Source organism: Martes martes (genome assembly GCF_963455335.1).
Source record: "Martes martes genome assembly, chromosome: 12".
Classification (NCBI taxonomy): Eukaryota; Metazoa; Chordata; class Mammalia; order Carnivora; family Mustelidae; genus Martes; species Martes martes.
The window spans coordinates 90,670,163-90,685,333 of record NC_137900.1 but is presented as its reverse complement, the minus strand read 5'-3'; the positions used below and the strand labels follow the sequence as shown (position 1 = coordinate 90,685,333).

The 15,171-nt window shown below is 59.1% G+C and overlaps 1 protein-coding gene across 1 annotated transcript in view; it reads right to left on the bottom strand.

Annotated features, from left to right (window-relative positions):
- Positions 1–15,171, bottom strand: part of HMCN2 (hemicentin 2) — a gene marked incomplete at its 5' end in the record, with an annotated part of 147,020 nt that overhangs the window by 19,530 nt on the left and 112,319 nt on the right. Inside the window, 19 exons of the mRNA XM_080820166.1 lie at positions 367–448; positions 1,938–2,128; positions 2,671–2,805; positions 3,724–3,937; positions 4,861–5,051; positions 5,530–5,664; positions 6,044–6,178; positions 6,409–6,516; positions 7,735–7,899; positions 8,691–8,812; positions 9,519–9,675; positions 10,256–10,383; positions 11,153–11,297; positions 11,389–11,530; positions 12,083–12,219; positions 12,314–12,395; positions 12,831–13,012; positions 13,570–13,836; positions 14,332–14,429. Of these exons, the coding sequence (XP_080676292.1) occupies positions 367–448; positions 1,938–2,128; positions 2,671–2,805; positions 3,724–3,937; positions 4,861–5,051; positions 5,530–5,664; positions 6,044–6,178; positions 6,409–6,516; positions 7,735–7,899; positions 8,691–8,812; positions 9,519–9,675; positions 10,256–10,383; positions 11,153–11,297; positions 11,389–11,530; positions 12,083–12,219; positions 12,314–12,395; positions 12,831–13,012; positions 13,570–13,836; positions 14,332–14,429 (2,816 nt within the window). The remainder of the gene's footprint in view (positions 1–366; positions 449–1,937; positions 2,129–2,670; positions 2,806–3,723; positions 3,938–4,860; positions 5,052–5,529; positions 5,665–6,043; positions 6,179–6,408; positions 6,517–7,734; positions 7,900–8,690; positions 8,813–9,518; positions 9,676–10,255; positions 10,384–11,152; positions 11,298–11,388; positions 11,531–12,082; positions 12,220–12,313; positions 12,396–12,830; positions 13,013–13,569; positions 13,837–14,331; positions 14,430–15,171) is intronic.

The window sequence follows — 15,171 nt, the reverse complement described above, 5'->3', positions numbered from 1 at the left end:
TAAACTACCAGCTGCTTGGCAAATCCGGAGCTGTCACTATGATCTTGTGGATGGCTGTGAGTTTGAATAAATGGGCCCCCCCCTCCCAGGCCTGGCTGTTGGGTGCCCAGATTTTCATTAGCTCAGACCCTGCTTCCCATTCCGTAACTGGGGAACTGGGAAGTCCAACTTCATGGGACCTCAACTGTGTGTTCTTGCTAAATATTTGTCAGGGAACTCCCAGTCCCTGGCCCTGCCTCTCGTCCCTCCATTCTGGTCAGACAGCCCAGCACACACCAGCCTAGCCTCAGCAGGGTACTCCATACCCAAGTGCCCACCTCGCACCGTCCCACCCAGGGCCCAGGCGAGGGGGAGACCAAGACTCACTCTGCAGCACGAGGATCACCACTTTCTCCACCGTGCCCATCTCATTCTCTGCGATGCACTGGTACTGGCCCGCATCGTCTATCTGCAGGGGGGCGTGGAAGGGGGGGGCATGGTGTTCAGGAGAGCAAGAGGAGGGGGACAGCAGGGCATGGGAGCAGGGGACGGGAACAAGACCCATCTAAGCAGAAGAGCTTAGAGCATAAACCAGCCAGGGGCTTGTGGGGTCCCTCAGAAAAGCCTCTGTGACCACCCGTCAACAGACATCCAAAGAGATCCTGGTCCCTTTCACGCCCGGAACACGGTGGGTAGTGGTGACTGAGAGCATGGATTTGTTGCCCTCAGCAGAGCCACACGCTGCAAAGGCACGATTCAGATCCCCCTCTTCCAAACTAGGTACCATGGAGTCTCCTTCTACGGCACATGACTAGGGATTCCTTGAAAAGAGCGTTCCGTGGAGAAGGAAGTTTGGGAAACACCGAGTCAGACAACAACCCACTTCTGGCTGCAGGATTTCTTGGGGCTTTTATCGTGCGGGCGTGTGCCAAAAGCCTTCCAGAGGGGAGATGGCTTGCGGTGTTTTCCCAGTTTAGTGAGAGGGGAGCTTTTTGTACAGGAAACCCACCACCACGGCCGGCGAGGACGCCCAGGAAGGCACGGCTCAGATTCACTTCTGAGCAGTAGTGGCACAGGGGTGGGGGTTGGGGGGAGCCTGAGGCCACCGTCTGCGCCCAGAAGGTGATATCCTGGAGGCCGCTCTCAAGGGACTGCAGAAGCAGCCCAACATGCGGGTAACAGGTGAGATCGGGGGTCAGATCAGGATGGGACCAGATCTGGCTCCACTGGGAACTGTCCCGGACTCATTACGAATACACTGCCATGTCCCCAGATGAGCATGTACCATCTCCCCAACGGTAAAATGGGGATCGCGGCTGTTAAGATCGGACAGGAAATCATGTTCGTCAAAGCAAACGTACCTACCAGTGGCTGGCCCATGGTAGAGAGTCAGGTAACAGTGGGGGAAAGCAAGGGCCCCTAAAAAGAGCCTGACAGGAGGGGACTGTGGATGTCTGCATGACCACTCAGACGGGACACAGAAGGGCAGGTGAATGAGCCTTCCCCGGGGCTCAAGGCTTTGGAAACAGCCTAGAGCAGGAGTCAGGCGAGCTGGGATGAGGTCCTGTCTTGGGCACCTACTGGTCATGGGCCTCTCTGAGCCTCAGTGTTTTCTTCTATAAAATGGGGCTCTCTTACTTGTCTACTCTGTGCATTTATCAGTATGACCCAGGAGCCAGTCACGCTTAAATTCCCGGCATGGGTCATCTCACTGATTTCTTACTTTACATCTATGAGTTAGAAACAACGATTAGCCCCACGGGACGGCTCAGGTGACTGAGGCACAGAGAAAAGTCCCTGGCTGGAGGTCACTCGGGTTAGTGGCGGGGAGAATCTGGGTCATGGGCGGGAAGGTGCTTTGCAGACTGTAGGGGACCGTGGTAACCTGATGAACCCTCTGAAGCCATCAGAAAAGGCTGTAGGTTGTCCCCACCCCAAGGCATGGGGTCCAGCCTTGCCTCTGTCCTGCGGATGGTCAGTGAGCCATTCTGCAGCCGATAGTGGAGCCGGCTGCCCCGGAGCGGGAGGCTGTCTTTGATCCAGCGGATGTCGGGTGCTGGGGCGCCATGGACTACACAGTCCAGCCGGACGCTGCTCCCCACAGGCTCTACCACGTAGGAGAAGGCCTCCCCTTGCAACACGGGGGCTTCTGCAAGGTGACATCAGACTAGATATCAGAAAGGAGGTTCCCTCTGGCTCAGCTTCTCCCATAAACCCATCCCTGGAAACTCCTGCTTGACCCAGCATGAATGTGAATAGTTAACGCATCAGGGATGGGTCATGGGTGAAGTGAAACAGACTTCCGGGAACCCTGATTTGAAATGGAGTGAGAATAGTGCTGTGATTGATTAGTGATGCCTGAGACTGGCACAGGAAGGAAGGCAGGGTGTTGAGTGTCGTGTACTTGCTATAATGGATGGATTGTCCCAGCTGCAGAGTACCTGCCAGGGACGTTTGGAAACAAAGACTACATAACCATTAGGACACCTTGTTTGGACACAGCAACACTAAGACATCCCTGATCCTTGCTTCATGCAAACCTTTTTCTTTTTTTTAAAGATTTTATTTACTTATTTACGTATTTTTTTAGAGTGGTTACTAGTTCAGAGGTCAGGACATCTATTTCTTAGGAAAACCAACAGATCAGGTTCAGGAGAGGTCCCAGGAGAGGCCACCAGGCTCACACCCTACCCTTCACGTGGACAAAGCTGACCGCCTGCACACGGCCCACTCTGTTCTCGGCCCAGCAGACGTAGGTCCCGCTGTCCTCTCTGGTGACGGCCACCCGCTGCAGTGTGCTGCCCCCGTCCTGCTCAGACACCCCCTCTGGTAGAAAAAGAGATGCCCCGGAGGGTTCTGAGTCCAGGGTACCAGGGGCCCCTCCTGCCCTGAATCCTTCACTCAGGCCGGGGTACCAGCAGGTGTTTGGCAAAGACATGAAAACGGGTGTCTGTTCCCAATGGTGGGAGCCTGACTACGTCAGACCCATTCACAGCAGGCACAGGCCATGGGAGGGGACGTGCTGGAAGAACCAGGCTTCTGGCATTTTCGAGTCCACACCGTGAGCAGACGGCACGGGTGAGGGTAGGTCTTTGGGGGCCTATTAACAGGCACGTCCTGCCTTAAACCAGTTCACCCTCAGCACCCCTGTTATCTTCATCTCAAGATGAAGAAGCTGGGCTCAGAGAGGCTGAATCGCTCCCCCAAACTCCCTCCCCGGGAGGCGGTGGGGTCTGGTCACAGCCTTCCTCACAGGTGCACAAGGGTGAGCTTCTGAGCATGTTTTACAGCACCTGGACTCCAGTTCAGGAGCGTCTGAAAATATCACTTTGCCGGGGAGGGGACTTAGCAATTCATCACTTCAGCAGACATTTATTGAGCACCTACTGTATACCCTGTATGCTGCGCGGGCCCTGTGCTTCTCTAAACATCAACTGGAACAGAACCTCCCCTGCCCACCGCCAGGAAAGGGGTTTGCCAGGGGCCCACCGTGCTGGGTTGTAACACAAGCCCCCTCCTGGCCCCGAGGTCTCGGGGTGGATTCTTTCTCACAGGGGGCTTCTTGCCAGGTGGGACACAGGACCCGTCACATAGGGCCACACGTGCGTTTGCTCTGCTCCCCCCTGCACAGGGCCAAGCCTGGAGACACCCTCTTCCTCTCCATGATGTTGAGTCTCCCCACCAGTCTGCCCTTCCCCTGGGGCCCCGGGGTCCCCATCCCCCCTGCTCCCAGGAGGCCCAGACCCGTGACTGGCCGGTTGTTGATGGTCCAGCCGATGCGGGGGGTCGGGCTGCCCCGGGCCGCACAGCGAAGCCACAGCCTGTCCCCGAGGCGCAGGCTCCGGTCCCCAGGCAGGGTGGTGAAGGCCGGCAGCGTCAGGATGCTGAGGTGCACGCGGCGGCGGGCGCGGCCCACGGCATTCTCGGCCACACAGGTGTAAGTCCCAGCGTCCTGGCTCTGAGGGCAGAGGAGGGGTCAGCCTGAGCGCTGCCCCCACCCCCAGCTCCTAGGAACCCCTTCTGCCGCAGGTTCCCTTAGAGCATGCAGCCCAGAGAGGTAAAGGGGCTCGCTCAAGGTCACACAGCCAGCAAACGGCTCTGCTTCCCCGCTGCTCCCTGGCACCTCGCCCCGGCAGCCTTCCTAACCATCCAAGCCCTGATAACAACACCCACAATGTGCTGGAGCCCCTGTTCGGGACCTCACCCACACCAGCTCAACCCTGGTCCCATCACCCCTGAGACAGGCCCCGTGTAGGATGCCTTTTGCAGAGAATGCTCAGCCAGGCTCTGAGACGCTCTGTGGGGCACTGGAGCGGGGCTGGTGCCCTCACCGCTGTGCTATCCAGCTCTCCGTGCACCAAGGTCCAAGGACTCTGCGACACTCCCCTCCCCTGGCAGCAGGTGCACCCACCGAGCCACCACCCATCCCTCTGGAGAGAGGCCCATTTGCGATGACAGAATCTAAGAGCTGTTGGGGAAGGGGGAGCGGGGCTGGCACCCACACCCCGGGCTCAGGTCAATAAGGGCAGGTTGGAGAAAACCAGGCACAGTCTGGGGACACAAAGTCATCCCCTGCCCCGCCCCCCGCCTTGTCCAGGGCTCCTTCCCTCCGTTAGGAATTAGCCATGGAGGTCCAGGTTCAAGTCTTGGTTCTGCGCCTTGGCAACAGCGTGCCTTGGGAAAACTGGATACACCACGATGAACCTCGGTTTCTTCATCTGGACTTGGGGGATTATCATCCCCTTTTCCCCAGCTTCCTGGGATTAAAAGCTGCATAGCGCTCAGCACAGAGCATGACAAACAGGGGGGCGGGGAGGGGTGCTCAGCAGAGGTTTTCTGCTCCTGTTGTCTGTATTATTCCACACGGGGTCAGAGGCTCACCTCCAGGTCCTTCACCAGCAGCTCCCCAGAAGGCTGGATGGTGAACTTCCCCTCGGCTCCGGACACGGGCTCGCCATCTTTCTCCCAGGTGATGCTGGGCTCAGGGCTGCCACTGGCCGCGCAGGGCAAGAGGGCATGGGAGCCTTCGGTGGTGGACAGGTCCGGGAGGCCGGTCTCGATCACGGGCGGGACTGTGGGGAGAGGGAGGGCTGCTCGGAGATGGGGGCTCGGCTAGGGTGGGCTGCCCTGGTTCCAGCGCCCTCGGCCGTCGGCATCCCCCTTGCCCCTTCCTCCACCCCCATCTACTGCCTCTCAGCTCTGTTACAGGCCATTGCCCACAGTCCGGACAAGTTGGGGACTGTTGAGTTTGGGGAAGCCGTGACAAGGTGATCCCAACACACACACAATGGCTAAAGGGATGGAAATAGCTTTTGTTACTGGAAAGCCAAAATGAAGGAGGGATGACCAGACCGCTGTCTCACGAAGGGTCACAGGAGGCAGAGGGACCCGAGTTACTGGCTAAAGGCGGACCTCAGGCACAAAACGGGAGAAGATGCTCTTCCCTTTGTTCCTTCTGGAACACAAGCCACGCTGGGATAGGGAAGGATGCAGGGATGCCGGAGCCTCTAGCTCACTGGGGTCTGCCCCAGCCCCCTCCCCTGGTCCCACCTTGCACCACCAGCCGTGTTTTCCCCACGGCGCTGCCCGCGCTGTTCTGGGCAAGGCAAAAATAGTTCCCGGCATCCTCTGGGCTGGCGTGGGTAATCCGCAGCTCTCCGGTGGGCAGGACCTGGGTACTCGCTCCTGGATTTGCGGGGAGGAAACCGGGGGCCGGTGGCTGGGGCGGCAGGACCACCGAGGAGGGGCAGGAGGGCCCCTTGGCCATTCTGTTTGACCAGCAGCAAGGGTGGGGGCACAGAGCCCCAGAGCCCCAGAGCCCAGCTAGGCTGCCCCCTCCCCGGGCTCCCAATTCCGCCACGGATGTTCAGATAGAATATCACGCCTGGCCGGTGAACAGAGACGGGTGGGCAGGGGTGAAGAAGACACATGGGCTTTCTGGGACCTTCCAGCAGGTCTGCAGAGCTCCCCCCTCGCCCCACCCACTACCCCCACCCCGCCTGGGGCAAGCGGGAGGATCCCAGGCCCAAACTGTTCTTCTCTTGCTGGTGCCAAGCAGACTCACCTGCAGGGATGCTGAATCCCTCCTTCTGCCAGCTGATGCTCGGTCGGGGGATGCCCGAAGCCTCACAAGGCAGCAGGACCTCCTCTGCCACCAGGGCCCGGACCACACTGGGCAGAGGCTTCACCACAGGGGAGGCTGCAAGGGGACAGCACCACAGAGGTCACTGGGGGTGCCTTTAATGCCCAGCCCCCTCCAACCAGGGGTGGGGGCCTGAGCACCAGAGAGAGGAGCCTCTGCAAGGAACAGGGGATTCCTGAAATTGCAGCATGGATCAGAGGCAGGTCTGGGCATCTGGAACCTGGGGCCCTCCCCTCCCTGCCCAGACCTACCTGCCTCTAGCCCTCCACCTACCAGGAGAGGCTCACCTTGCACGGTAAGGACCACATGCTTGTGGGCCACGCCGGCAGAGTTGCGGGCTGTGCACGTGTAGCGGCCGGTGTGGATGGGGAGGGCCTGCCCAATCTCCAGGGCGCCTGTGGGTGGCAAGAGGACATGGAGAGGGCCAGGGGACCCGGGACAGATGTCCCTTACCTCTCCCCACCGCCCCTGTGTCTCTCCTGCAGGCCACTCCACCTGCCTCCCTGCCCGTTTGTAAGCAGCATGGGAAAACCTGGGTTCGAGGCCTGCCTGTGCTCCCTTTCAGGAGCATAACTGTGGGCAAGTCTCCTCCACTCTTGGGGCCTCAGTTTCCCCATATGTGCAATGAGGAATCAGACAGGATGGTCTCTAGAAACTTCTGGATGTGATGTTCTAGGACTTGCCGCTGCCCTGCCTAGCATCCCTGGCCCACCCATACGTCCACGGGGCCTCCCCCTGCTACCTTTGCTGTGTTCTGCTCAAAACTTGCTTCCTCCAGGAAGGCTTCCTGGATTACTGCCTTCCTTAGTCTTGTCTTAGTCTAAGTCTGGTGCTCAGCGAACACCATTTTAATCCTCCTGGACCACCCCACCCCCAGATGGAGCCAGAATCTCAGCTTTCTTTTACATGATGGGCTTCCCTGTAACTGATTGTCACAAGAAAGTGTTCTATTGCTTCAGAAGGGTTTGAAAACTGCAGATCTGGCCAGCGGTGCTCAGACTTTAGGATTTCACTCGCTCACCAATGAACAAGCAAATGTAATTTGGAGAATCCCCATAAAGTGGCCAACTTTTTTTTTTTTTTGGTAAAATGCTTAAAAAAAATTAACATGTAATGTATTATTTGCCTGAGGGGTACAGGTCTGTGAATCGTCACGTTTACACACTTCACAGCTAATGTGGTCAACTTCTAATTTTGACAAGCAAAGACATTTCAAAAGCACCCATCTACTATCACCTTGATTTCATGAAAGAAAGTCCTGACACCAAAATATTAAGAAAAGTAAATTTTAGGGTAAAGGAAAATCCTTCTGATGAGATCAAATTAGCCTTATGAAAACTCTCACGTAGCTCTCATTTTCCTCATGTTGCCATGAAGCGGCACCGCTGTCCGCTAACATCAGGGAACCACTGACGAATACCAACACGCTAGCGCATGAGTGGGGATGCTAAGGCCCCGAGAGGGTGCGGGGTTCCCCTAGGTCACACAGCAGGGAATGGCAGAGCCAGGCCAGGGCACTCCATCTTGCTCTCCCACTGGGCTCCAAGGGTCTGCCTTTACACCCTCTGCTCGATCCTCCCAGTCTCTGTTCTCCATGGCTCACCCTGACTTACCGGAAGGCAGGACACGGTAGCCAATCCCCCGCACCCCCAGCTGGGCGCCTGCCTTGCTCCAGGACACGACCGGGGCTGGGACACCCGTGCTGTGACATGTGAGGACCACGGGGGCCATCTTGGTCACGGTGAAGTCTGTCTGGTCATCGGCGATGGTGGGAGGCACTGTAAGGCAAGACAAGGCTTGACGTCCTACCAAGGTCCACAGGGGACCACATAGCCACGGGGCCAGGTGAATGAGAACTATCAGCAGAGACTAAGACATAGGTGACACTAGTGATGGAGGGCCAGGGAGGGAGGAGCAAGAGAGGAGAGGTCACATTCACTTGGGAAGTATTTCTTGCTGGACTTGGGGGTACCCTTATGAACTGCTCTCTGTAGGGATAGCAGCTAGGTCTCTCCAGAGGGGTTCACAAGAGAAGGGAGCCTTCCCAAGAGTTGGGGAGGCCAGAGAAGTCCTCCAGGGAAAGTGCCATTTAACCTGAGATATGAAGGGAGAGCAAGGGCCCACTGGGTGAAGGGCAAAGGGAAGTGCTCAGAACAGAGGGAACAGCATGTGCAGAGGGAAATGGCATATGCAAAGGCCCTCAGGTGAGGAACTAAGAGCTAAGCAGCATGACTGGATCCCAGAGCGAGGTAGGCCTTGGGGTGAACTGAACCTGGGGGTTAGGGGAGGTGGTGGTTGGCTGGGCCAGCCTGCACAGGACCCCGTGGATCCAGGTGACACTTTGCATTCTATTCTGAGTGCAGTGGGCAGCTGCGAAGGGAGAAATTTTCACCAGAGTGATGGCAAGGTCAGGTTGCGGTTTAGAAAAATCTGGATTGGGGAGTGGACTCTCCTGAGAGCCTACATGCCAGGAACAGTGCTAGAGTCTGCATCAGTGTGGGGCTGGGCAGGGTCAGGAGATGCCCGTGATGTCCCCATCCTCTCTTTCCCTCTTCCTGTTCCAACGTACCATGGACTGTCACTTGGTAGAGCCTGCGGGCCTCGCCCATCTCATTGCTCACCACACACTCAAACTGGGCCGAGTCCTGGGGGCCAGGAGCTGCCAGGAGCAGGGCGTTGGAGGGCAGGAGCCTGGGATGGACAGACAGACAGTCGGCCAGCTGTGACCAGCCTGCCCGGCAATCTGGACGCAGGGGACCGGATGTCTCAAGACTAACTTCTCCCCTGGTATCTGTCCCCTCCGCCCACCCCGGTCTGAATCTAGAAATTCCTCCTAGAAGTTTCTACTCTTAAAGATGTGGCTGTGGGCAAGTTAAATTTTCATCCTTGTGTTTCTCTACCACCCTCTGTGTTTTCTTCTGAAACCAGCAGTTCTGACAACTTCTGCGACAGTGATCGCGTCCAAGTCCCTCATCAGAACAGCTCGTGTTGGTGGGGCACCTGCTGTAGAGGACAGCTCCACGCTGGCCTGGCACAGGACGCAACAGATGCCTGGCGAATTAAGTGGTGAACGGATCCCTTTAATGTGCCGGCAGATCACTGCATGACCTGTTGCCTTTGAGAAATGGGGAGACGAGTATCTGGGTTCGGCTGAACCCAGGCCTCCAGGCACCGACGTTGTTAGGCTCCAGCTGCTGTGATGGTGTTAAACCCCTTGGGCTTCTCAGTGAAGATCCTTCTAGACCCTTGAGGTCAGGACACAGATCCTGGCTCTGGCTTCATTGAGAACCCGAGTGCCTCCCTGCCTTGTTTCTGACCGGACTCCCTACCATGAAATGGGCACCCCCTTCCCCACCCTGAGCACCTCATGGTACCACCCCGAGGCCCAACTGCATACCGGTAAGCACCCTGCTGCAGGTGGAAATCCAGCTTCTGTCCATCCTTCCACCAGACCACCCGGGGCTTGGGGGAGCCGCTGGCCTCACAGGACAGAGAGGCAGGGGTGTGGGCAGTCAGGGTCAGGTTGGATGGGCCAGGGGTGATGGCTGGAGGCTCTGGGGAGAGAGCAGTCACCAGGACACAAGGGTATAGGATAGGGGCAAGGGCAACGTACCCGTCCTCCGCAGGCAGGGGAGAGGCAGGAGACACCCTGCAGGAATCTTCCAACAGGCTCCCTAATCTGGGATGATGGGACCTTTGCTCGCCCCCCCTCCCCGTTTGGCGGCCTCCTAACCCACTCTCCCTGAATATAGCCCTCAGGGTCCCACTCCTCATCAGCCCTGCCCGAGGCCAGCGCCCTGCAGAGTGGCCTCCACCAAAGGGATCCATTGGAGTGAGAAGAGATTAGACAGTCTGGTACAGTGATTCTGAAGCTTATCCTTTCAAATGTTTCCTATCTTGCCCATTCAGTGCAATAGTATAGCGTTAAGTGTATGTGCCATATGCATAAAATAAAGAGGCGTCTTTGAGTATGCGAGTTCCCAAGTTCTACTCATAGGTTTCATTGTCAAGAACACTGAGAGACCGTTGCTCTTAGCTCCCGACAGCAAGGAGAAACCCAGAAACCAGGCTGGACCCGGCCCAGACAGGGGATGGATGCTGAAGGCAAGGAACCTGCCTGTCCTGTCCACTTACCGAACACCTGGAGATCGCGGCCTTGCCGATCGGAGCCTGCAGAGTTGGATGCAAGGCAGAGGTAGTGGCCGGCGTCCTGGGCAAGGACTGGCTGGATCCTCAGGGAGCCCTCGGGCAGGACCTGCAGCCTGGAATGGAGGGAGGGGGTTGTCATGGAGACCAGCAACCTAGGGAGGCCCTTGGAAGGGCTGGACCCTGGGGGCTGCTCCTCTGCCCCTGGCTTTCCCTGTAGGAAAGTGCTAGCTCTGGAGTGCTGCATCTATGAGGCCGAGGTCAGAGGAGGTCATGGCCATGGGCAGCTCCGCACACCCCAGTGCAACATCAGGGGGCCTCCCGCGGTCCCACCTGGGCCCAGCTTCTCCCTAAGAGTCAGCAGGTAGCAGCATCCAGAAAGCCCCCCTTTTGAGCATGTCCCCCAGATCTGAGGACTGCCCCTTCCCAGGGCCAGCAGGACTGGGGGTGAGCTGGACTCAGGCTTGACCCGTGGAATATTCTACCCTGGGAACTGGGATTGTCAGGCAGTTCTCAAGGCTCTGCAGGCTGCCTGAGCTCAGAAGCCATAACTTGGGGGCTGGGGGGTGGGCAGGGGCCTATCTCTGCCATGTTACAGAGAAAGGTATAGAAAATTGGCTTGAGACACACACACACACACACACACACACACAGAGGCGTGAAGCCCCCTCCCACAGAAACAGAGATGAGCAACCAAGAGTCTAAACCAGACAGACAGACAGATGGACACCCGGGGTTCTCGACACCCTCAATGCCCCAGACAAGCTTGTTTCTTGGGTTCCGGGAAGACCCACGCGCTGGCCACACAGCCACCTTCCCGTGCCAACTGCCCAGGCGGTTTCCGCTGAGGATCCAGCCCCGAGCCCCTTGCGGTCCCGGTCCCACCTGGGGCTGGCAGGATCCAGGGGGGCTCCGTCCTTCCGCCAGCTCACGAGGGGCGGGGGAGCACCGTCCACCTGGCAGGGCAGCAGGGCCGTCTGGTTCACGGACGCGTTCACCGCGGCCGGTCCCGGCTGGATGGCGGGCACCGCTGGGGGAGGGGCACGGAGGGAGTGGGTGCCGCGCTCTGCGGCCTGAGGAAGGGCCAGCAGGGGTGGGGAGGGGAGGGGAGGCCCACTCACTGTGGACGTCCACGTGGAAAGCCACGCTGGTGCTGCCCGCGGCGTTGCGGGCCGTGCAGCTGTAGTTGCCCCGGTCGGCCGTGTTCAGGGCCTGCAGCTGGAGGAACCGGCCGTCCTCCGGGAACCGGGTGTGGGCGTCCGCCTGCACCGTCCCCAGGGCGGAGAGAGCCTCGTTAGTGCTGGGCCAGCGCCTGCCTGCCCCCAGGCACTGCGCACAGAGGACCAAGGAACCGGCGGGGCAGGACAGTGGCTTAACTGACACCCCTCTGGGGGAAACGGGCTCCTGTGGGAGGGAATGAGTTCCTACCCCTGGGCTCTGCCCATCTGGGACGTTGCAGGGGGGCCTCAGGCCTAGATTAGGAGTTAGAGCTTCTAGAAGACCTACAATCCTTGGTCCCGATTTCGGGGGTGGGGGAAAGCACAGAGAACCTCGGTAACTAGCCCCGGGTCACCCAGCCACTGTGTGGAGCTCGGAGGTATAATGGGAAGCACACAGAGAGGCATCAGAAGCCAGGGTGTAAATCCTAGCCTTGCCTCAGTGTCCCCATCCAGAAGATGGGCATGACAGTAATAAGAGGAGTGCAGGACGCCAGGAGAGCGGGGGCCACCCCTCAGCACCGAGGATCCAGGCTGCAGGGTCCAGGGCCTGAGCGGCACAGAAGGTGGCGTCCCCGGGTCCCCAGCCGGCACCTACCTGCAGCAGGATGCCATCCCGGTGCCATTCGATCTCGGGGGCCGGCTCCGCCTCCACTGAGCACTCCAGAACGAGCTGCCCCGGAGCCAGACCGACCACGGAGCGGGGGCCTCGGGGCCCAATAATGTGGGGGGGACCTAGGCAGGCAGCAGAGAGGCTGTGAGAGACGGGCCTGTCCCAGCAGGTCCCATCGTACCTTCCTCTCCTGCCTCCGCCCTGACACCCCCTTACCTTGAACCCTGACCCGGAAGCTCTTCTCAACTTCGCCAGCAGGGCTCTGGGCCAGGCAAGTGTACAGCCCGGCATCGCCCACCTGGGGATGGGGCAGTGTGAGCGGCTGCCTCCGGCCCCGGCCTGCCCACCCCCCGATCCAGTTTGCTTCCTCTACAACTAAGGACCAAGGGTTCAGTCTCAGGCTGGTTGAGTTGGCCACCCTGCCTTCCCGATCATTCCCCTCTCTGGGATGCTTCTTCTCTAGCTCCACCTCACCCTTGCTTTACGGATAGGGCAAAGCCTGCCTCCTCCAGGAAGTACCCCTTGACTGCACCAGCCCTCCTTTTGTTTCTGCATCAGCCTTGGCTTTGACCTGGCTGGGAACTCTTGAGGGCAGGGCCTAGGTGGGTGGTCTCCACATGCTCACCCCCGCACAAAGGAAGAGCTCAGCCTAAAGGCCAAGTGCTACAGGGTCCTTCTCCTCCCCTGCCTCCCCTTCCCCCGGTCTCATCCCACAGCAAGGGGCCAGCAGCACCTGCACGCCCTCCACCCGGAGCGCCCTGTTGTTGTCCTCAGGCCTGCTCAGGGCCTGCCCGTCCTTATGCCACGTGATGTTGGGCAGGGGGGTACCCCGGGCATCACAGCGGAGCTCCAAGGGAGTGCCGGGGGTCAGCAACAGCTCTGCGGGCTGGCCTGCGTCCTCGATGTGGGGGGGATCTGCAAGATACCCGGCCGGGGTTAGCCATGGCAGCTGCACGCAGGGCACTGGGAGCTGGGGTCCATCTCCCCCCCACCATCTAGAGGCTGACCACAGATGGGGCCAAGGACACTAGAAACCGGGCCCCTTTGCCTGGGCCAATTATTTGTGCTTTAAAACCAGCAAGCACACAGTATGGCAGGGGGTGGTACGGGGAGGAGACAGCTGACATAGCTCTTTCCAATACGGCACAAAATTTGCAAAATTTCACGCCTGAGACTTCGGGCTCTGCCTCTAGATTTCAGGGGCTCGTTGTCTCAGCTTTATGAGGCTTGAGGGACAAAGCTGAAGGGCACGGCCCCAGGAGAATGAAGGGCCACGTAGCCCTTCTATGTAGCAGCAAGGTCAGCATCCCGTATGAGATTGCCTCGCCCCCAAAGCCCGCACCCAGGCGTCAGCCCCTGGGGAGATCCACCAAGGGACTTATCTCCCCACCCACCTTCTCCACCGTCCCCTCCCCCCAGGCCCACACTGCACCCAAGCCCAGAGAAGCTGGCCTTGGGGGCTGATGACTCACCCATCACTGTCAGCTGGAAATGCCTCCTGGCTTCCCCCGCCTCGCTCACGGCCACGCAGGAGTAGGTCCCGGAGTCACCAGCTCCCACTGTCTCCAGCTGCAGGCTGGGCCCCTGTTCCAGGCTCTGGGGCAACAAGGGCTCCCCATCCTTCATCCATGACACTAGGGGGAGGGGGCTTCCCTGGGCTTCGCAGGGAAGGACCACCGAGGAGCCACGGACCACCATCACGTCATTCTGGAAGTCCACTGGCTCCAGGACAGGGGGCACTGAACAGGACAAAAGAGGGGGCAGAGTCCCTTCATTCCATGGCGGGTCACGCTTGGACCTTCACACAGTCCCCACACACATCAGAATGCCCTTCTCCTGGACAATTCCTTCTCCTCTCCTGTCTTCAGCTTAGACCTCACCTCCTCCAGGAAGCCCTCCCTGAACTCCCCAGGCCAACTGAAGGGCCCTCCTCTGTGCTCCCACCACTCCTTGTCCTCCCCCCGGTGTCACTAGTTGCCTGGAATTGTGGTCACCTCTTTACAGAGCTGTTTCCTGCACTGCCCTCCTGGGGACAGGGGTCACCTCTGCTCACTGCTACATCCCGGTGCCTGGTAAAGCCCTGGTACACCACAGTGTCTTAACGACGCTTGTGAGATGCATGAACGAGCAGCCAAATGAATCAAAGACTGAGTCTCTGTGTTTGTGCCCTAAGAGGCCAAAGGATGCAGTTATTCTCCAACACCCACGCCCACAACGAGCGCCCCAGTCTGTACCGTGCACCCGCAGGGTGAAGTTCCTGTTGGTCACGCCGGCTGGGTTTGCAGCCACACAGGTGAAGATACCAGAATCCGCCAGCTGCACCTGGGAAATCCTGGACCCCCCAAGGAGGGTGGAGGGGAGAAAGCGGGGGGGGGACTCCATCGAAACAGTTCCTCTCTCTTCCTGTCCCCTGGTGGCTTACCTGCCAGGGAGGCAGCTCGGAGTCTCCCACCTGAACAGGCCTGGCTCTGTCTAACCCCCTTTCCTGGCTCCCTGGTACCCCCAGAGGAAGGCCCCAGGCTCCCTGTCCACTGCTGTTTTTTCTGACTCACCTCCCTCTAAAGCCAGACTTCCTGCTTTCCCAACTCCGCTACGCTGCGCCACCCAAGGAGTGGGACACCTGCCTGTCCCTACCCCTCTTCTAGACCATTCCTTTTCACCTTTAGGACTCACGAGAGTCGCCTCCCCTGTCTGTCTGTGCCCCCCGCCTCTTCTCGCGGTCTCTCTGGCCCCGACCGTTCCTCCCGAGCTGGTCTTGTTAATGTCCCCCAGTGACCCTGAAACCTGTCTCTGCTTGGCTCCTGGGACACCACGCTTTCCTGGAGTGTCTCCTCCACCCTCCCCGTCCTCCCGCCTGCTCCCCCTCCCTGGGAACTAAGACCCATCCTAATACCAGCCACCGGGGGGGGGGTGCAGTCCTCGCTCACACTCGGGCTGGCGGGAACAGGGGGGCGCTGGCTGCAACTACCACCTGTTTGTGACAATCCCAGAACATCTACATCCCCGAACTCCCTTGTGGAGTAGGAAACACCTGGCTCGCCTCCTCCCTGGATGCCTAAGATCCTCTCAAACCA